The 20,907-nt window shown below is 33.6% G+C and overlaps 3 protein-coding genes and 1 long non-coding RNA gene across 5 annotated transcripts; 2 read left to right on the top strand and 2 right to left on the bottom strand.

Moving 5' to 3' along the window:
* Positions 1-723: 723 nt before the first annotated feature.
* On the bottom strand, positions 724-2,961 carry LOC137733904 (uncharacterized). Its single transcript, XR_011068548.1, has 5 exons — positions 2,889-2,961; positions 2,475-2,541; positions 1,797-2,366; positions 1,418-1,467; positions 724-995 (listed from the first exon to the last, which is right to left on the bottom strand). It is a non-coding gene; the product is annotated as an uncharacterized lncRNA (long non-coding RNA).
* A 4,557-nt stretch (positions 2,962-7,518) lies between these two features.
* Positions 7,519-10,570, top strand: LOC137733903 (aquaporin PIP1-3). Its single transcript, XM_068473121.1, has 4 exons — positions 7,519-7,873; positions 9,328-9,623; positions 9,988-10,128; positions 10,233-10,570. The coding sequence occupies exons 1-4, from the start codon at positions 7,546-7,548 to the stop codon at positions 10,326-10,328; spliced, it is 861 nt and encodes a 286-aa protein (XP_068329222.1). The 5' UTR covers positions 7,519-7,545; the 3' UTR covers positions 10,329-10,570.
* Positions 10,571-12,437: 1,867 nt separating this feature from the next.
* Positions 12,438-13,249, bottom strand: LOC137734322 (uncharacterized). Its single transcript, XM_068473612.1, has 2 exons — positions 13,242-13,249; positions 12,438-12,885 (listed from the first exon to the last, which is right to left on the bottom strand). Exons 1-2 carry the CDS (start codon positions 13,247-13,249, stop codon positions 12,438-12,440), a joined length of 456 nt encoding a protein of 151 aa, XP_068329713.1.
* A 932-nt stretch (positions 13,250-14,181) lies between these two features.
* Positions 14,182-16,553, top strand: LOC137735035 (uncharacterized). Of its 2 annotated transcripts, XM_068474395.1 has the most exons (5): positions 14,235-14,254; positions 15,185-15,435; positions 15,530-15,649; positions 15,915-16,017; positions 16,097-16,553. In XM_068474395.1, the coding sequence occupies exons 2-5, from the start codon at positions 15,341-15,343 to the stop codon at positions 16,346-16,348; spliced, it is 570 nt and encodes a 189-aa protein (XP_068330496.1). In that variant the 5' UTR covers positions 14,235-14,254; positions 15,185-15,340; the 3' UTR covers positions 16,349-16,553. The 2 variants fall into 2 exon arrangements, with proteins under 2 accessions (XP_068330495.1, XP_068330496.1); XM_068474394.1 differs by having other exon boundaries at positions 14,182-15,435.
* Positions 16,554-20,907: the final 4,354 nt, after the last annotated feature.

Below are 20,907 nucleotides of genomic sequence, written 5' to 3'. Positions count from 1 at the left end.
AAATCCCCATTCTCTCTCTTGTCCCGCTCATCTCTTTCTTCTTCCTTCACCTACTGTTAATACAAACTCCCCCCTCCCCTAAATTATTGTAATAGTTTCGTACCCTCCCCTCCTCTTAATAATAATTGAAAAAGGGTTGAACATGCATGGATAAGGGGGTTTGGAGGGCTTAATTTGTCTGTGATATCCATGGAGAGCTAGTTTTCTATGTTTATAGAAATATTTCCTTTGTTTTATTAATTGTCACTTAATCATGGTATTTCGAGAAACTAACCGAAGTACAAATATGGTTTACAATTGAGTATTATATGATTAGTTTGAAAATTTTCTAATTTATTCAGTTTATAATTGGCCATAAATAAATAGGAGTTTATAATGTGCGTAGAAATCACTTTCCAAAAATATAACGTATGCATAAGATTCTTGTAGCGCCTTTGGTTGCTAGAGTTCAAACTTCTCCAGTCGTCATATGTATTTGTCCAATGTTCAATCCGGGTTAAGCAATTATATTTGCATTCAAATTTAAATTCGTTGGTTTTGTCCAATCAACTCTCATATCTTTTCCCACCACAACACTAACACTTGCAAATAGCAACATATATAGCAAAAATCAACAACAATGTTAGTTAGGTGATAATGTTTTAGCTCAACTTTCTGTATGTAAGCTAAAGAAGCTTCTAAGCCACACACGATTGATAATATATAATGTTACATGTTTCCTCCTTAAATTCATTTTTTCAGCATTTTTATTTAATATAAGAACACAATATTTGTATTAAGTTCATAGTTTTTACTAGCAAGAGTGCCCACGCGGTGCTGCGGGTTTTCAAACTGTACAAAACATGTAGAAAGTTTTAAATGTATATATGATATGCCATACTATTTACATACATGTGGAAAATGTACTTACAACACTATCTACAATAAGGAACAATAAGTAGGATTGAACTTCCTTAATCTGATGGGCTTGTTTTCATTTTGCTTAGCATCGTTGACTGAAATTATTAGAGAAACAGAAAAAGAATTTCAGAAATTGTTTATGAAGGAAACAAATTCAGTCCATATTATATATAATAGATGATCTATTACCTATAAGGAAAAAGACTTGGTAAAACCATTTTACGACATCAGGAAACGTTTGTTTATGAGTTGTAATTCATTGCAACAAATTTATTTCCATCACCAATGCTTCGTACTTGAATGATCTAAATTAAAAAAATAATAGCTATAAATGGACATTCATCACTAAAAATGAAAATCATAGACCCTAAAACTTCCAACATGGTGAAAAATATAAACATTGCGAAATTGGAATAGAAATCAATTCTGAACAGAAACTGAGCAGCGGGATTACACTAAATGGAAACCGTAAACATAAATTGAAACAATTCTTATAGAATGAGTCAGTCGAACTTACAACATAGTGAGGAGTGCAATTTTGCTGCCAATTTGCTAAACCAAGACTACCTATACCAAATCAGAACATTTTAATCCTTGAATAAGGTATATTGGATGACGCTAAGCATGCATGCTTAAATTAGACAATGACTTGGAACATCTACTTAAAACTCAAAAGTACATCACTTCAATTAAGAATATCTCGAGACTATCTCTAATCTTTGGTTAAACCATGACTTGGAACATGTCTAAAAAGCCCCGAATTTTAATTGGTACAACAGGACAAAGAGCTTATAGCTCCAACCAGTAATCAAACTCTACTGAAATCAGCTAGAATAATAACTGAAATGAAAAAGAAACAAAAATATAGGAATACCATATTAATTTTCAAATCTTACCACCAGTCTGCAAGGTGTGCCGAAAGCTTGTGTCTCACCATGGCTCGGTCTTTGCTTTGTTAGTAACTTAGCCGTCAAATCTTTCAACTGCAATGATCAGTTAGAACACGATCAGAGAAAAAGCACATATGGAAAAGCATACTACTTTCAAAATGCTCATGGAATCCGCAGTCGAAACTTTTCACTTTGCTTCTATCTGCAAGATAGCAAAAGGATATTAACGATGAAGGGATGATAACAAATCTTATTAAAGATTGCACTGTATTCATTACCAAAGTGTTAACCTGGTGAAAGTATAAAATATTATGGATTTACACAGCCAAATTCTACACTTGTTAATTCCAAAATTTTTCGTTTTTTGGCGTATTGAAACAAAAGTAAAAGGCGTGATCTAATCAATTTGAAAAATCTCAAGAATTCACATATTATTATAAAACCAAATTCATTGTCAAGATTAAGAGCAACCGAATAACACAATAACAAAACGGAAAAAAAAAAAAAATTTAACTACCTTTGTCAAACCTCTTGGGATTCAAGTCGACTGACTCCACCCCCATACTAAGTGGTGCCCTAGAAATTCTTGCAACTTTAGTAGCCTTGATCATGCATGTTTATAAATACATAAAAGAAGATAAATGCAATTTATTAGACTAAAGAATTTGGGATCAATAAACTTACAGCGAGGCCAATAAACAGCGATTGAAGATAATTTTTCGTGTTGCTACATTGAGAAGGGCACCCAAACCTGATATTAAAAAACAAAATATTTAGTATAATGTAAACAATTCAATATGTAGTATCAGTTTAGGATGCATAATTCAAGGCTCTAAAACCCGCAAAATCACAAAAAAAAAATATCACATCTCATTGTAAAAAAGAAAGAACCGACTTAATCATAGTATAAAAGACATAAATACAAAGACAACTTTAACACATGATGATATTTGATATACATAAATTTTTAAAAGGTGATACAAATACCAGAACATATATATATATATATATATATATATATATATGTACAAACAGTTATCAACATGATTAACAAAAATTTGTAAATTCTAAAATTTACACTACTTGTCAATCACTTACACTTTCTCTTTTTTTCTTTCCAATTTGAGCAAAAGCACTGTGTAGCTTATATAAATTGTTGTACCAATAATCTGCAATAGATAACATAGTATAAATAAGTTATACAAAACAATAGCATTGTAATAATCCTTTTTTTATTTTATTTAAATCAATAATTATCAATACGATTAATAAAAATTTATAAATTGTGAACTGAACACTACTTAGTAAGTTGGCCAACCTTTTTTTTTTTCAATTTCAGTAAAAGCACTTTGTACCTTATATAAATTGCTTTGATAATGATCTACAATGGAAAATGCAGTCACAAATGAGATACACAAAACAGAAATAGTATTATAATGATATTTCTTTTTTTCGTTGAAAGCATTGCATAATTGGGAAAAGAAATGAAAACTTAAATTAAACTATCAAGAACCAAATGATCTAACACATTTTAGTTCTACTTAAACTATAACAATACAGTATATCTACCACAAATAATCTGTAAAGAGAACTATTAAAATCTCTTGACCCCAATAAGCATCTTTTACCTTACAAAAATTCTATGGATAAGTGACTTCTTTATACAACATTGCTATTCCGAATACCTAATCTCACACTTAGCTTGCAATTAAATTTTCCAAAGAGTAGGCAATGACATGATGATGGTAATATACTTTCTTATAAAACAAACCATATACAATCTATTTTTCGTCATATTCTAGAAATGGGTAAATTTTTAATTGCCTTCTCAAACAGTATATCTATATTTGGGCAATCTGGGTAATTGAATCGCCTAGAAAATAAGTTCACTGAACAGGATTTCATAAAATAAAAAAATAATAATAATAATAATTGAAAAAAATATAAAAAGGGGTGAAACCGAATCGTGAAAAATGAATCATCTCAATCAATTTCCCAACAAAATAAAAGGTTAGGCTAGGAGGAACCCACGTTTTCCTCACCCTCTCCGCCTATTTCGAAAACATTTTTCTTCTTTCCAACTTCCCCATCTCTGTCTCCCCTCTCTTTCCCTTTCAACTCCTTTTTTTCTCTGTTCATATCTTCTTTCCCATCTCTGAAAAACCCACCCCAGTTCAATTGAATAAATCGCAGCAAACTTAAATAAAATTTTGAATATTTCAGACCGAAAACGGAAACCAAACGACCACATAAAAATACGTAAATTGGAGATTGCCCAGATGACGAAATTATGAAAGAACAGTAACCCAGAAGTTAAAATCGGAAAAAGCCGAAAACTTTGTAAGATTTGATCGCGACAGAGTAATCAGAGTTCATACCTTTTTCAAGAGAGAAACAAATAGTAGTCACAGCTACTGCAACTGCTCTCTCTAAGTCTGGAGTTTCTAGGAAATTTAGAAAAAATCCTAAACAATCATTATAAAACACACCTTAGCTAAATAAGATTGATTCTGCAGAGATCTGAAGATAGGCCGCGCCCAAAGGGATGGAAATCGGCCAAAATTCCAGCCACAACCGAATATCCCAGATGGAAAAAAGGACAAACACTACGAATAGATTCGCCGGATTGACAAAATTTAGCAAACGGACGTTGATAACGGAGACCAAAAATATGCTGGAGAAGGAAAAAAGGGAGTGAGATGCAGCTTGCACAATAAGAATGGCGAGAGAGAGAAGAGAGATGGAACTCAGACAAACAAAAAGCAGAAAAGAGAGAAACGGAAGATGCTTCCAGCAGCCTCGTGTAAAACAGGGACACAAACGAAAAGAAAACAGAGAAGCGAGGGCAGTTCCGTCCGGACACTGGTCATCCACAGTACCCAACCCCTTCGGATTTTAGTATATATGATATGAATCAAATGAATGTCTATCTCATATTATGACTACTTTCTGGTATATAATTTCCTTAATTTTTGGTATTAACAGCATGGAAAGGATCCTAGAAATACTCATACGCTAAGAGCACTAGTAGAAACAAGGTTAGTAACACAATATTTTTCAAAGCACATTTACTAGTTAAAGTATTGTTGGAACTACCTGGTGTATAGAGAAAAAGAAAATCAACAAAATAGTTATCTCCCTTGATTTTACAATTTCAATTTCGTAAATGAATCACATGATGGATCTACATATTATTAATTCAGTTTACATCATGTTTAAGAGCAAGGGAAGGATTGCAATCGAAAAAACATAAAGAATTAATATCAATTCAAACCTGATCTAGTAGACGATTTTGAAGAGAGAGATGGAAGAGGGAGGTAGCTGCTGCAACTGGGTTTGCAGTTTCTGCCTCCCAAACTAATCAAATGAAATAAAAAAAGTCGTTGACTTTGCACGACGCAGGTGAGCATGCGTCGCGCAAAACATCTTTGAGCGACGAATACTGGCGTCGCGCAAAGTTGTTTTGCGCGACACATGAACACTTGAGTCATGCAAAGCTGTTTTGCGCGACGCATGCCCACCTGCGTCGCGCAAAGTCAACGAAAAAAGTGGTAAATCCTTTTTCGTTTGGCGCCAAAAGTTTGGCGACGAAAGACGGCGTCGCTCAAAACTGCTTTGCGCGACGTATGTTCACCTATGTCGCGCAAAGGCGTTTTGCGCAACGCTTCCTTTGTCGCGCAAAGTGCCGTCGCGCAAACTGACTTTGCGCTACAAAATTTTCTCCGTCGCGCAAGATTCCATCGTGCAACACATGTTTTTCTACTAGTGAGAATACTTGGTTACACCCGGACTCCTAACGGATAATCAAAATAAAGAGAGAATGAACCCTAGAACCTGAATTGAATTGCTCTTACTAAGTTATCTAATGACATAGAATTGGATTGATATGAAGTCGGATACCTAGCGTTTCAACCATTGTTTTAGAAATTATTTACATAAATTCTCTTTAATTTACTGCACTTAATATTAGTTGATCAACCTCTCTTTGATTAATTATTTGAATTTCGTAGTTTAATTGTTTTCGTTATTTTAATTCTAGTGGGTACTACAAAATTGAATTTAGTTAGGTGACTTTACAAATCTATGTGGGTACGACACTCGTATTTGCTTGTTATACTATCATATCGATTCGTGCACTTGCAAGAAATATAATTTGTTCATCACTTTATAAACAAATGCCTTGGTAATCGGGTCTTTCTTTTGCCTCTTTTAACTCTTATCGGTATCATTCTACACATTTTTTTTAGTTTATTTTGTGCTATACTATGTGTTTATCTCAGTAGTTTGTACTATTAGATAATAGATTTTACGATTGGCCGGTAAGAAAAATAGTATATTCTAAATTTAATTTTGACTGTCTATTTCTGTAATACTTAATAGTTCAGATTACTAAAAAAAAGTAGTATATTATGGTGAAATTATGTATTGTCGATTTACATAATAACATGCAAATACATATACAACCGAGTATACGCAAAATCTTAATATTAGAACATGAGAATCAAACCTAAATTTTCCTACTAACAAATGAAACAGATTGTAAATAGACTGTATACAAGGGAAACGTAGCTTTAAGATATTGGAAAAGTGGATTAAAAGCGAAGGAAAAAATAAAAGTGAAGAAGAAAAGGTGGAGGAAGATAAGATAAAATTGTCCAGACTCCAAACGGGTCTGCAGAATGATAAGGAAACACCCCACCCACCATTCATAACATGGATTGGTGACAGCAAAGCTCTCCTTTTTCTTCACTTTCCAGAAACATCTCTTGATTAGAAGTAGGATTATCTCCTCTTCTATACTCATCAATTCTTTATCTTACTCTCATACTTTGTTTTTTGCCATTTTGTCCTTGTAAAAAAAATTAATATAAGATATTAACGTAACTTAATTATAACTGTTCAAATAGAAAGAGAAAAAATGTAAAAGAAATTCGGAAGAGAAAGAAAACATTCCATTATCACTAAATACTTGTATATACTAGAAAAGGGCAGAAAGTTTAAGGTTAAGAATAAAAATTAAGCGCACACATTTTAGGAATGGTTCCAAAAAATTCACCAACTAAAATGCCAAAAAGGGTGTCAGACTCAGTCATATGTTGTTTTCTGCTCTGGAAGGTGTTGATTCTATTCATCAATTAGCAACACAATTCGAAAACAAAAAATTGCAAATGTTTTAGGTGGAGGAGGGAAAATGAATTTATTTCAAACACAAGCAATTTTTTTTTATTTGAACATTCTTGGCTATATTTTGAAACTCATTTTCATTCTACAATATTGCACAATGATTGACAATTTATATCATCTGTAAAAAAAATAAAAAATAAAAAATAGCTATGTTCAAAATTGTTTAGTCATTTTACAATAATTTAATAAATAGACGAATGATATTTTTTAATTAACATAAAATTTTGACAATATTAATTTTTCTTAGAGTTAAGTTTTAAAGAAGGACCTAAAAAATAGTCAGTGATCATAAAAAAGAATAACAAGAGTAGAAGATAAAACGTGAAGGTATTGTGGAATTGAATGTTTTTTAATAAAAAGAAAAGAAAAGAAGGGAATAAAATGTCTTTTCATCATTTCAAACATACTTTTAACAGCTCACACAAAGACATACAGTTTCCCTCTATAAATCTCACTCCATTTCTTACACAACCATCATAACCTCACTTCAAAAGCTAAACCCTTCCAACCTTTTTAGAGAGAGAAACCCCAAACCAGAGAGTTCTAGAGAGAGAAACCCAAAACCAGAGAAATGGAGGGGAAAGAAGAAGATGTGAAGCTGGGAGCCAACAAATTCTTAGAGAGGCAGCCCATAGGGACCACCGCACAGACAGACAAGGACTACAAGGAGCCACCGCCGGCCCCTCTGTTCGAGCCCGGCGAGCTCAAGTCCTGGTCTTTCTGGAGGGCTGGGGTTGCTGAGTTCATAGCCACCTTCCTCTTCCTGTACATCACTGTCCTCACAGTCATGGGGGTTTCCAGAGCACGCAACAAGTGCGCCTCTGTGGGTAGTCAGGGCATTGCATGGGCCTTTGGTGGGACTATCTTTGCCCTTGTTTACTGCACCGCTGGTATCTCTGGTATACTCTCTCTCTCTCTCTCTCTCTCTCTCTCTCTCTCTCTCGTTTCGTGTTTTGTTCTTTGTTTATATCTGTTGCTTGGCATGCTTCCTTTTACTGTGGTGTTTTTTGGTAAGTTTTTGGTTAAATGGTCATTTTGGTTGCGGTCCTTAATCAACTTAATTGTTAGATTAAAATTTTGTTTATTTAAATATTTTGATTAGGTCCTTAACATCATTTAAGATATTTAACTCATGCATTATGCATTTAATGTCCCACAAATTATGAAATTTAAACAAATTCAAATAATATTTTCAAAATGTAATAAATACTTAACAATAAATATTAGAGTAATATTGTCCTTCACAAAATTATAGCAAGAAAATAATGTACCCACATAATTATTAACATATTTAAAAAAATAACTATTGATATATTTTGAAACATAAAATAAATACATATAATTAGCATCGGTACATTTAGCACAATTGAAAATGGGTACCAATAAATTAGAAAAATATGGGTACAAATACAAATAAAACTTTAAAAAAATATGGGCACAAAAAGAAATTAATATATGGGTACAAATTAAAACTAAAAAGAAAATTGGTACAAATTAAAAATGGGTTGAAAATTAAAAATGGGTACAAACTAAAAATAAAAATATATGATAAAAAATTTAGCCATAAATATAAATATACCAAATGTAACATTTATAATACTAAATGAATATATTTAGAAATAAAAAAATATTTTATTATTAAAATAATTAATGACGTTTATTAAAACCTAAGGACATTGATAAAAAAATTGAAAATGAATAAGGTTTCAATCAATGGAGTAGCAAAAATAGGGATGGAAACCTAATTTCTTCCTGGGTAGAGTTAAATATGTGCAGATATGTACAAGAATATTTGAGTTGTTTCTTAAGTTGATGTTTGGTTCCCAGGAAAATGAGGGAAAGAAAGTTTCTTTTTCTTTTACTTTAGCTTTCTGAGAGAACCTACTGGAGGATTGGTGGATTTTCTTTTTACTAGGGTTTGTGAAAAATAAAGAAACCACTTACCAAAAGAAAGAAGAAAAAAGTGAGCTTAGGTTTAGAACTTTATATTATTCGGATTAACTGAAATTTCATAGGGTTATTTTTCTTCAATTCTTGTTTGGTTAACGATTTTACAGCAGAAAATCAGAATAGTAGAGTAAAAAAATTTGGATTTGAAGGTGCAAACTTTGTTCCTCATCTTTCTTATTGGATTTACTGGCCTGTTATAACTTTACCTTACAAATCCAAATTTCTGGAAAAATGAATTGCTTTGCACTAAAATTTTGAAAGTGTGTTCATTTTAGTTACCAGTTTTCTTTGTCAATTCTCACTCTTGTTTGTTACCAGTTTTCTCTGTCAATTCTGACTCTTGTTTCCCTACTAATTTTCATATTTGTTATATTAATCGTCGATTTATTGATAATTTCGACAGGTGGTCACATAAACCCAGCCGTGACATTTGGTCTCTTCCTAGCAAGGAAGCTCTCCCTGACCAGAGCTGTGTTCTACATTGTGATGCAAAGCCTTGGGGCAATTGCTGGTGCCGGGGTGGTGAAGGGGTTCCAAAAGAGCCAGTATGAGTTGCTCGGTGGCGGAGCTAATGTGGTGAACCATGGCTACACTAAGGGTGACGGCCTTGGTGCTGAGATTGTTGGCACTTTTGTTCTTGTGTACACTGTTTTCTCTGCCACTGATGCCAAGAGAAATGCCAGAGACTCTCATGTCCCTGTAAGTGTATCTCACCTTTGATTGAGTACTTGTTTACACGCTGTTCTCTTAAGGATTTTTCTGTAAATGCCGTATATATGCATGTCTACTTGTATGATCGTCGTAATGCCATGGTTACCAACTTTTTCCTTGTGCCAAACTTACCATTCTGATTAGTCAATCTTCTCGCTGTGATTTTTGGATCTTAATGAAATTCTTAAAGATAATCACAGAGTACTTTATTAGAACATTGTCTACATTATTTAAGTAGCACACGAAATTCTTCCGTGAAGTAGCAAGTGGTATCCTTACTGCAGCAGCTATGTCTATAGCCTCCATTTCCGCCGGTTATTAAACAAGTTTCTACGTACGAATGGAAATGCAGATCTTGGCTCCACTCCCCATTGGGTTTGCAGTGTTTTTGGTTCATTTGGCAACCATCCCCATCACTGGAACCGGCATAAACCCTGCTAGGAGCCTTGGGGCTGCCATCATCTACAACAAGGACCATGCATGGGATGATCATGTGAGTAAAATTAAACTGTTACGTCATTAAGTTGCATCGATCTAAATTTGCAGACGAGAATACATATGTCTTACATCTTCTATGATTTTGTTGTGTGTTTGCAGTGGATCTTCTGGGTTGGACCATTCATCGGAGCTGCACTTGCTGCACTCTACCATCAGCTAGTCATCCGAGCCATCCCATTCAAGACCAGGGATTGACATATTAATCCCTTTCGGTGTCTCTCCATCGAGCCTGATCCTGTCTAAATGCTGCGATTGTGTGTATTTTGTTCATAGTGTTTTAATGTCGAGAGTGGAGTATTTGGGGTGCTAATGTGCATATAAGTTATTTATCCTGTTACATTAATGGAAAGCTTTATTTAATTAATGTATACTTTGTAATTATGTTAATCCTCGTTATTGCATTGGAAATCTTTAGCTGCAAACCCCACTTTAAATTGTTTAATCAACAAAATTAGCATGCTTGATAATCAAGTAAATAATAATACAAGATGTAGGTATGCTAAAAAGGTCACTTTACTCAATTTCTTTCGTTTACGACTGTTAGTCGACACTCGACAACAAGATGTTCTTGACAGGATGACTATCAGTCCAGTGGCGAAGTCAGCATGAGGTCATTGGTTGTCATTGACCCCAATAACTTTAAAAACTCTATGTATATTTACTTGTATATTGTATTTGATCCCTACAAACAGATAAGGCAAACTAAATTACGACATCCTTATCCTACTTCTTCTATTTTCTTCTATCATATTTGTCTTCATTTTCTCTCTTCTTGTGTGAAATGTTTTAGTTGAAAAGCCTTGAAAGACTTCAACATTACTCCACAATATCTTGCATTCACCCTCAACAAGCATGTACAAGTAATAGTAGTCGTCGACATATGTTGACATAAAATTTAGGCATATGTTGGCAGAAATTGACAAGTGCCTACTAGGTGCTCGACAAAATGACCCAATGAAGCTTTTTGGTTGATATTATGACCCCATTATTTGAAAATCTTAGCTATGCCTCTGCTATCAGCAGTCCAAATTCCAAGTGAGAACAAATGAAGAGGGGTTAATAGTGTAGAGTGAGTTGCACTTCCAAAATTTTAGGTAATTCGGATTGAGTTTGTGCTAATTGGTGGTTAGTCCTAGTGGTAAGAGCTTTATCTTCACTTGACTGCGTTCCCGGATTTATTTAAATCTTCCCTCTAATTAGAGGAGTAGTACTATCGATTGTATTCAAATTGAGTTTGCAATGAAAGTTACAACTAAGCTGGATATTAAGGTAGTTAGATGTATGAAAAGATTGAGTCCGGTTCTAGCCCACAAGGGAGATCCTACTCACAATGACTAGGTAGCAAACAAACATTTGGTGCTGACTCACCGAGTTTGCAATGAAAGTGATTTTGACATATTTGGAGCTTATGACTTACCTATTAATTTTTAAGGAATGATGAACACACATCTTTTTTGGAAAAAAAAAAAAAACACACACACACACATCTTTTTTACTCTCTCACATATTCATATTTAATTCTGATCATTATTTCTGTTTAATTTATTTAATTTAATGGCCAAAAATAAAGAAAGATGTATGATAAGCTAAAAAAGATTGGAGAAGTCATTTCCCTAATGTTTATATATATATATATATATATATATATATATTAATACATTCGATATTATCAATACTAAAAGGTAGGAGAGTGGACTAAACCTCACAATAATCGAGTCATAATAATTTGGTTCAATTTCGCCTTTGGCAGCAATCAAACCTAAGACCTTTCACTTACCAATGAAAAGGAATACAATTAGACCATAGTACTAACTGGCAAGACACTCGTTTGTTTGTAATTTGTTTTGTTTTACCCCATGATGTTTTTTCAAGCATCATGTCTTTTTAAAAGGCGCAACTTTTATTCTTGATTGTCACATTTTGGGTTTTGGATATGGAAAAGGATCTTTGCTGGATCCTTTTCTTGAGGATCTTGTGATCGTGGCCGTTCATCGTACATCGTACGGTCAAAAATCATTTGAAAAATTTAAAATTAAATATAAATAGTACCTAACGAAAACTGACCGTACAATGTATGATGAACGGCCACGATCACAAGATCCCTAGGAAAAGGATCCGGCGAGGATCCTTTTGCTTTTTTGAGAACTGGGAATGCAATATAACTAGGGTAAAGATGCCGATTGTACACAAAGAGGCCTACAACGTGGCAAGCAATAGAAAAACCCGGGTAATGTAAGGGGGTGAATGAAACCAGACGCATCAAGTAGAGCTAAACACGTCACCCCTTCCATTACCACAACTAAATTACGAAGGGCAGACAAGTCCATCATTACATAATTCATGAATAAGTGAAGATGGGGGCTTATCGACCCAAGTAAAGTCACACATCTCCACATTTCTTTGCAACGCCAAAAGGTCTGCTACCATATTGGCTGATCTTGGAGTCCAAGACCAGCGACAGTCCTGAAAAGGATCCCCAAGCAATTTACACCTTGTCAGTGTTGGGAAAGCCTCCCACCTGCCATTTGCGATCTTACCCTTAAGGCAAGAAATTGACTCAAGGGAGTCAGATTCAATCACTACATGACTCACACCCAAAGCAACAGCCAACTCGCAACCATGGCAGATTGCAAAAGCTTCAGCAGCTACAGCCGAATGAGCATCAATACTACATCTCCTAGTAGCAATAAAGGTGCCAACAGAGTCCCTAGCAACAACCCCAGTAAATCCCGTGTTCGTTGCCGTCACCCAACTAGCATCGACATTGAACTTGATATATTTTGTATGCTATCTTATATGTAGGTAGCTTAGTGATTGGTGATGAATTTCAGGCCCGTATTTAAACGACATATGTTGTAATTGATTCCTAGTGCTAGTGAATCACATAATGGTGGTCAGGAAAGGCTCAAAGTCTCAAATGCCTCTATAAGTTTTTCCGAACCCCAAAAAGATGGACTGTCGTGACGATTTCAGTAATTTCTTTTTTATAAATAAATATAAAAAAATAAAAACAAACAAACAAACAAAAAGAAAAGTTGGGTGGCAAGGTGCCCAAAACAAAAGTTTCAATTCCACCCCGTCACCCTTCTCCCACTTGTACGGTTCTACCTCGACATTTCTCCATCATTTCTCAGCCCGTCTTCAGCCTACACACCACTACTGCCAGGTGAAATTTGGAAAAATAACCAAATTTTGGATCACAAATAGAATCTAACCATCATTTTTAATTTTTAATAATTATAACCAAAAGTTGATATGAAAATGCTAATACACCCTTAAAATAAAGTTTTCTAAAAAAAAAAAAAACAAAAAAACAAAGGCTCGACTGTCTTTTACTGCCATCTCTATCCTTTCTAGACGATAATTCAAAACCACATAAACCCAACCCAAGCATAGCTAGTCATGGCGTGCAGTACGATCCCTCTCTTCCTCTTCCCCTTCCTCTTTTATACTCTCACACACAACCTTCGTTTAGTTCTGAACCCCCAAAAATTTTTTTGACCCCCTCCACATGAAGACGACTCTCACTCTCAGTCTTAGTTAGCTTCCTCCTCTCCTCTCCAATTTCTGATTTTCAACCACAACGATGTAATCCTTGAGTTCGAGTACTTGCATCACCAAGCTCACAACGAGGCCTTCACTCACTTTAGTGTCCACTGCCCTTCCTCAACATCTCAGCCCCTCAATTGGGACCTCCACTTCTAAGATCAGCTCCAGAACCAAATTGTTGGTAAAAAGCCCAAAATGCGATGGTCCATTCTCATTTTCTCTCATTTTCTCCTAAGGTTGAACTTTGGATTTTGTTTTATTCTATGATTGAATTAGGCTTTTGGGTTATTTAAGGAACTTCAATCTTGCTTTGTTTAATTTCAATGGATGATATTTTTTTATTTGGTTTTTTGAGAAAATTTTATTTGAAAGGTGTATTAGTACTTTCATATCAACTTTTGATTATAATTATTATAATATTTAGAAAGGTGGTTAGAATTCTAGGGTCCATAATTTGGTTAGTTTTTCAAATTTCCCATTATCTCTCAGCCCGTCTTCAGCCTTCACGTCACCACCACCAGGTAACACCGCCACTCACCCTCCACTGCAATTGCAGACTTTTCAATCTCTCGGTATTTTTCCAACAGTAAATTCAATTTATGTATTTTTGTTAATTTGGTTTCAATCTTCCCGATGCGTATCTAATTCTCACAAATCAACCTTTCTTTCTGCTTTGTTGTGTTAATTGCTCCTGTGCTACGATGCACTTCTCTGTTAAGCAAATAGAACCCATATAGTATAGAGCTCCAATTTTGATTTTCTTTCCAGTAATATAATTGTTTTCTTTTCAATCTGGGTATCTTGGTAGACAATTCGGTGAAGTGGGTAGTTCCTGTTCCTCTCGAATTCACTCAAAAATTTGAAATTTTAGTTGTTGTTAGGATTCTGGATATGGGATTTGGTGGATTTTGATTAATATGACTTCAATTAGATGGGTTTTTGACTAATGATGGATTAAACTGGTTTTTGTGCTTAGTGTATCTTTGGAAAATCTGTGAAGTAGTTTGTTGTTAGTACCAACATAAAAATTAGTTGATATCAGGGGTAGTTTAAATAGGGTTTAGTAGACCATGGAACTTGTTTTTCACGGAATTCTTCTTGTGCTGTAGTATTTGTAAGCCATTCAAGTTCGAAAGATGAATTCGTCTTTTGATGATTTAGTTCTGTGTTTAAATCGTTTCCTGGTCTTAATCTTCCTTTTGTTGTTCTTTGGATTACAGATTCTACTCTTTTGGTACATTTTTAAACCTCTAATTTGTTGTAATACTTGGTTGTTCTGTTGATTCCGAATTTTTTTTTTCTTGTAAATTTTTTATTTGTTATCACTAGGAACAGAACATAGTTTCCTTAGTAATGGCAAAGAGAGATTTTCATAAATTGCCTTGCATAATTTGCTAATCCTAGTATACCTTTTGATTTATAATGTACATATTGTAGGAAAATATAAAATAGCCTGGTCGACATTAAAATTGTGTTTATCTTCTTTTCGTGGTTAGTAACAGGTAATATCAATATGGAAACACTGAAGAATCCGTAATCTTCTATAGACAACCAAACCGCGTATTGCACTGCTGAGTTCATCTACTGCTTTCTCGTTTCTAGGTAGAAAAAAAAAAAAGGAAAAATCATTGCTTGGAGATCCCCAAGGGGAGGCAACTATGTCGTTCATGAAAGGAGATTTACTTACGAGAACTAGAAAGCTGGTGAAGGGCCTAGCCAAGGTCGAGCCTGTTTGGCTCAAAGCCATGGAAAAGTTTGTCTCTCTCTTTCTCGCTATTCTTTTGTTCTTGGAATGCCTTTTCTTTTTATTTAGTTGTTAACAACATAATGTATTGTGGTTTTTTCAGGGCACCGCCTGTAACATTTCCTCGTGCAAATGCAATTCAGAAAATCACTCTCCCAGAGGATGTTTACATAAAGAAGTTTTTCCAAAAGCATCCAGATTCCAAACATGAAGATGCCATAAAGTATGATTTATCTTTGTATTCTGTTGCAATGCCAATACTCGGTGTTCATTTACATCCCATTTCGTATGCTGTTTACCATCCAGTGTGTGAGCATATGAGTTTTGCTCTCGTTACAAATAACAATTGGGTCTTGTTATGAGTTTATCCTTGGCTAATAGATGTGGTTAGTAATTCAGGATTGAGTGTGTTGTATGAACCCGGAAGACATATTAACTTCTTATGAGAAAACGCAAGATGCATTAACTTATCCATTATGCTTGAACAGGATTTCTTCTTTTGATCCTCCACCAGCCCGTATATTTGGTTTGCGGGTACTTGAGTTGAAAGGGCAAGGGGTTTCTGAGGAAGAAGCAATGGCAGTAGCCGATGTATGTATTTGGATTTCCTGTCCCCGTATGTATGTGCTTTCTAAGTTTTTTCTCACGTTTGTTTCATATTGTCTTCTAGATGGAATACCGGATGGAGAGAAAAGAGAAGAAGAAGGCATATTCCCGCTTGAAGAAAATTGCACGCCTTCAAGGGAAGAGGCCTCCTCCCAACCCATATCCCAGCGCTATCAAGGAAATACAAGCTGAGGAGAAGAAGTATGTTCGCGACCGCTTCTACAATCCCAAAATTATTCAACTTGTAAGGAAATTGCAAGAGGAGAAGGTAGCTGAAGCGCAGGAGAGATCCAGAGGAGGAGGAGGTTCCTGGTAACTTAAAGTGCCATCTTTTGATAATAATTTTGGTCCGTTAGTTCTTGAGATTTCTTACTGATTGACTTTAGCTTTTGATCAAGTATTAGACAAGTGCATTGCAAAGGATTCTTAAATAGTTTTCTTTCGCATCCATTTATTGAAGGTTGATGAAATGCTATACATTTGTGAAGATCACGTTATATGATTGTTACATTTTCCGATTTGTGTATTTTTATGAACTGCTTTTCCTTCTGCTCACTTGCAACTTCTTTTGTAAGGCCTTACTCGATAATAGTTATTTCCAGCGTTTGAAATGTCTAACCTCTTGGTTTTAAGGTGCGACTAACAACTCTAGGTCTAGCGATACTTCTCTTTCTAATTAAACTAGCGGTGTGGGCAATTCAATTCTTATAGAGCTTCAGTTTCATTTTGTATAAATCCTTAGTTATCAATCATACCATATTTAATTTATCAGACTTGCATCCAAACTTGTTGAAGATGGAAGAATACGTATGCTAGTAAAGAAGGGACAATGTAGAACACTTCAATGGAGAACTTGCGTGATAGCATCCAATGGGGACGCCGAGGTGGCTGTTTACCAAACCAATCATGTGATGCCATGCGTTAAAGCACATGACTTTGGATGATAGGCTTGAGATAATGTCACATTGGTGTCGATGTAAGCCTCACATGGTGAATGGCTTTAAATGACGGAAAGAATCCAGCTACTCTTGAATGTGTATATAGTATGCATCCCGGGTGAAAGGCTGCTCAGCCTATCATAAAAATCTCTGTCAACATTGTTGGGCAAACTAACTAGTAACTACTGAACTTGTAGCACCTCGAGCTATCATATGATCAGTCGCCTACACGTGAATGAGCGCAAGTTCCGTTTAATCCTACACCCACTATCAGTATTTGACTCTCATTGGTCATAAAAGTCATCTCCACCGTTGATTTCGATTAAAAAGTTGTTGAGGTGTTTTAACTGTGTTTGATATTAAAGGTTCTAGAAACACAATTGTTTAGTCAATGTTTAGTTCAACGCGGTCACCTTCTACCTCAATCAACTCCCACCAAAGCATAGCAGCTAATAAATAACACATTTAATAACAATCAACTTCTATCAACAATTCTAACATTTTTCATTATTTGACAAAAGAATATTTTTTTCTAGAAAAAGGAAAATATTACTGGTGAGTGATAAACGATATACTCAAACAAAAAGATAGAAGAGAATAACGGCTCGTTTGAGATTGCTTTCATATGAAGTACTTATACTTGTAAGCGATTTATTTAACAGTTTTAGAGGTAGTCCCAAAGATGCTCTTTAAAATAATAAAGAAACTTTTTTCTTTTTGTATGCCCATAAGAAAATAAGAAAATAAATGACCAGAAACAGATGGGAAATCAAATGAGCTTATCATTTACTTTCATATAGCTGAAAATATCATGTATTGGCAATCGCTATTAACCTAAGGATTTCGATTGTTAATTTTATTCAATCAAGCTACATCATTCGTAAATACAGAATACGATATATGTGCATCACCACATGAGAATATGCAAGTATTATCCTTAACCTAATGGATGGTTTTCCTTATAAACAATGAATTTAACAACATCTTACACATAATATAAGGTAGCAAAACTTTTCTAGGCAACCAAACAAGTCCTAAAATTAAAACCTTGCACGCAATCACAGAAGTTGAGACGGATTGATAAGATAGATGGAACAAACATGAATGGGAAAGCATGGCCACCAATAAAAAGCAGAGATGAAATAATCATTTAACCCCTTTTTTTTTTTTTTTTTTTTTTTTTGGGAAACATTAACCCCTTTAAGACTTCACCAACTCCAACCACCGCCCTTAAGATATTATTAATATTTGCTGGGACTGATCATCAAACCCCCAACGGAATTCTGTGTCCTCTATGCTTCCTGCATTTAATTTCTTGGGACACAATTTTCTTCTCCACAAAGTCAAATACATGGCAAGTCTAGATGAGCTGCAAAGGCAGTGTTTAGGTTGAATATTTTTTTTTTTTTCGTAAATTAGAGCAGTTTATAATATTATTATGTTAAAATAATAAAAAAAAATAGCACAAATTTTTGTTTTTCGTTGGAATGAATTAAGGTATTCATACTTTAATTATATTTACTTAGTTGACCTAATTTGTTACCGAGCAAATGTTAATTATGACAATTGGCTAGAGCAGTACACTTTTGCTTCTTTCCACTCAAGTTCGAATCCTTATTGTTTTAGATTTAACATTATACGAGTCCTTAAACTATCCTTTACTTGATGAGAAATATTATTGTTTATGAAGAATGAAATATCCATCGCCAAACTTGAGTCCTTAAACTATCCTTTACTTGAAGAGAAATATTATTCTTTATGAAGAATGAAATATCCGTCGCCAAACTTGCACATCATCATAAGTTTGATTGTTATGTTGAAAAACTTTGTTGCACAACAATGTTTGCCATCAAAATGTGTCTGGTTCACTAATTTTTTTCGTTCTGTATATTGCTAAACTGCATTGTGTGACCTAGCGAAGGAACTTTTATAGCATACAAGATACAACTCTTACATACGACATCACCCTCATAAAACCGATCACATAAATAGCATGTGCGGATTTTAATTTAATTTTATAAATAGTTACATTATTTTTTTTTTTCTTGTAGAAAATGCCTACCCTAACATGCAAGCATTTTTTTTTTTTTAAGGAAAACTAATGAAAATAGCTTGAAAACTTTGAGTTTTAACAATAAAGACAAAATAAAGGGTAAAGTGAATAGTACCATGATTGACTTTTTAGTGTAAAAATATGATTTTTCGTTAAGATGAACAGTATCAGGAGTTTTTCGTTAAAGCTTCTTTTTTTTTTAATGACATTGGCCGATGGTCCCAAATGCAGAGACACACTACTACAAAAGGACCTAATAGTGTCACTTCTTGCGTCGCTTTAATATTATATAGTGGCGAAAAAGAGATTTGCGACACTCAGTGAAGATGACGTCGTATTTAGTGTCGCTTATAAGCGTCATAAAATTTCTATGTCGCTTTTAAACCGACGTAAAAATTTAGTGTCGCTTATAATCGACATATATTTTAATATTTTTAAGCAATGGCGTCGCTTTAAATAAAATAGTGTCGCTTTTAAGCGACATAAACTATTAGTGTCGCTTCTAGGCGACACTAATTCTTGTTTTTAATATTTTAAATCTTGCGTCGGTTTTGAGCGACATATATTTTGAAAACCAGTGTCGGTTGTAAGCGACACATTGTTGCTCTTTATACCCTCTCCCCCGTGTTTTCTTTTTCTTCTCTTGCACTTTTCTTATTCGTTCTTCCAATTTTTACAAAGTCTCCCGTGTTCCTCTTTCAGCTATCTCCTTTGGTTTGCAAACTTCATTTGTTCCTCTGTTCTCTCTTTCAGCTTTCTCCTTTGGTTTTCAAAATTCATTTGTTCCTCTTCACAACAGTAAGTTTTTCTTGCTTATAATATTTTTATTTTCACAACAGTAAGTTTTTCTTGTTTAATTTTTAGTTACAATTTATTTTTGTAGGAAAGTTATTGGAGTTGGTTGAGTACATAAAGAATTGTTGACGTCGAAATTCTTCAACAAATCAGGTTTGTATCCCTAACTTCTTTAATTTTTAAATTGTATAATACACAAGTTTATTTATTTAAAAATTATAATTTAAGCACTTAGATAAAATTCTACTATTTTTGTTAAATTAATAAAAATTTAGTCGAATTAATTAATTTTGTCACTCTAATTGTTATTTTAATTTGTTGTTATTTTGATAATTTTTTGTTGTTATTTACTAGAATGAATTAGATGAACATAATTTGAATTGTTATGAGAAAATGGAATGAATAATATTTATAAGCATTTATGTTAAATTAACAATATTAAATATAACATAAACTTATAATATTGAGTAATATAAGAATATATTATGTTAATTTTTTTTTTTTGCACTCTAAGTGTTATTTTAATTTGGTGTTATTTTGATAATATTTTGTTGTTATTTACTAGAATGGATTAGATGAACATAATTTGAATTGTTATGAGAAAATGGAATGAATAATATTTATAAGCATTTATGTTAAATTAACAATATTAAATATAACATAAACTTATAATATTGAGTAATATAAGAATACAATATGTTAATTTTTTTTTTTTTGCACTCTAATTGTTATTTTAATTTGTTGTTATTTTGATAATTTTTTGTTGTTATTTACTAGAATGGATTAGATGAACATAATTTGAATTGGTATGAGAAGATGGAATGAATAATATTTATAAGCATTTATGTTAAATTAACAATATTAAATATAACATAAACTTATAATATTGAGTAATATAAGAATATATTATGTTAATTATTTTTTTTTTTTTGCACTCTAATTGTTATTTTAATTTGTTGTTATTTTGATAATTTTTTGTTGTTATTTACTAGAATGGATTAGATGAACATAATTTGAATTGTTATGAGAAGATGGAATGAATAATATTTATATGCATTTATGTTAAATTAACAATATTAAATATAACAT

This window comes from Pyrus communis, chromosome 5 (genome assembly GCF_963583255.1).
Source record: "Pyrus communis chromosome 5, drPyrComm1.1, whole genome shotgun sequence".
Classification (NCBI taxonomy): Eukaryota; Viridiplantae; Streptophyta; class Magnoliopsida; order Rosales; family Rosaceae; genus Pyrus; species Pyrus communis.
Note: the sequence above shows the minus strand (reverse complement) of the source record. Positions and strands in the feature narration are given on the sequence as shown.

What these genes read in the sequence shown, in the direction of transcription:
- LOC137733903 (XM_068473121.1), top strand. Translation starts at nt 7,546, where the DNA reads ATGGAGGGGAAAGAAGAAGATGTGAAGCTGGGAGCCAACAAATTCTTA. An exon ending in CCAGAGACTCTCATGTCCCT is followed by an intron (nt 9,624 to 9,987) that starts GTAAGTGTATCT and finishes ATGGAAATGCAG; the next exon opens with ATCTTGGCTCCACTCCCCAT. An exon ending in ACCATGCATGGGATGATCAT is followed by an intron (nt 10,129 to 10,232) that starts GTGAGTAAAATT and finishes GTGTGTTTGCAG; the next exon opens with TGGATCTTCTGGGTTGGACC.
- LOC137735035 (XM_068474394.1), top strand. Translation starts at nt 15,341, where the DNA reads ATGTCGTTCATGAAAGGAGATTTACTTACGAGAACTAGAAAGCTGGTG. An exon ending in TGGCTCAAAGCCATGGAAAA is followed by an intron (nt 15,436 to 15,529) that starts GTTTGTCTCTCT and finishes TGGTTTTTTCAG; the next exon opens with GGCACCGCCTGTAACATTTC. An exon ending in AAACATGAAGATGCCATAAA is followed by an intron (nt 15,650 to 15,914) that starts GTATGATTTATC and finishes ATGCTTGAACAG; the next exon opens with GATTTCTTCTTTTGATCCTC.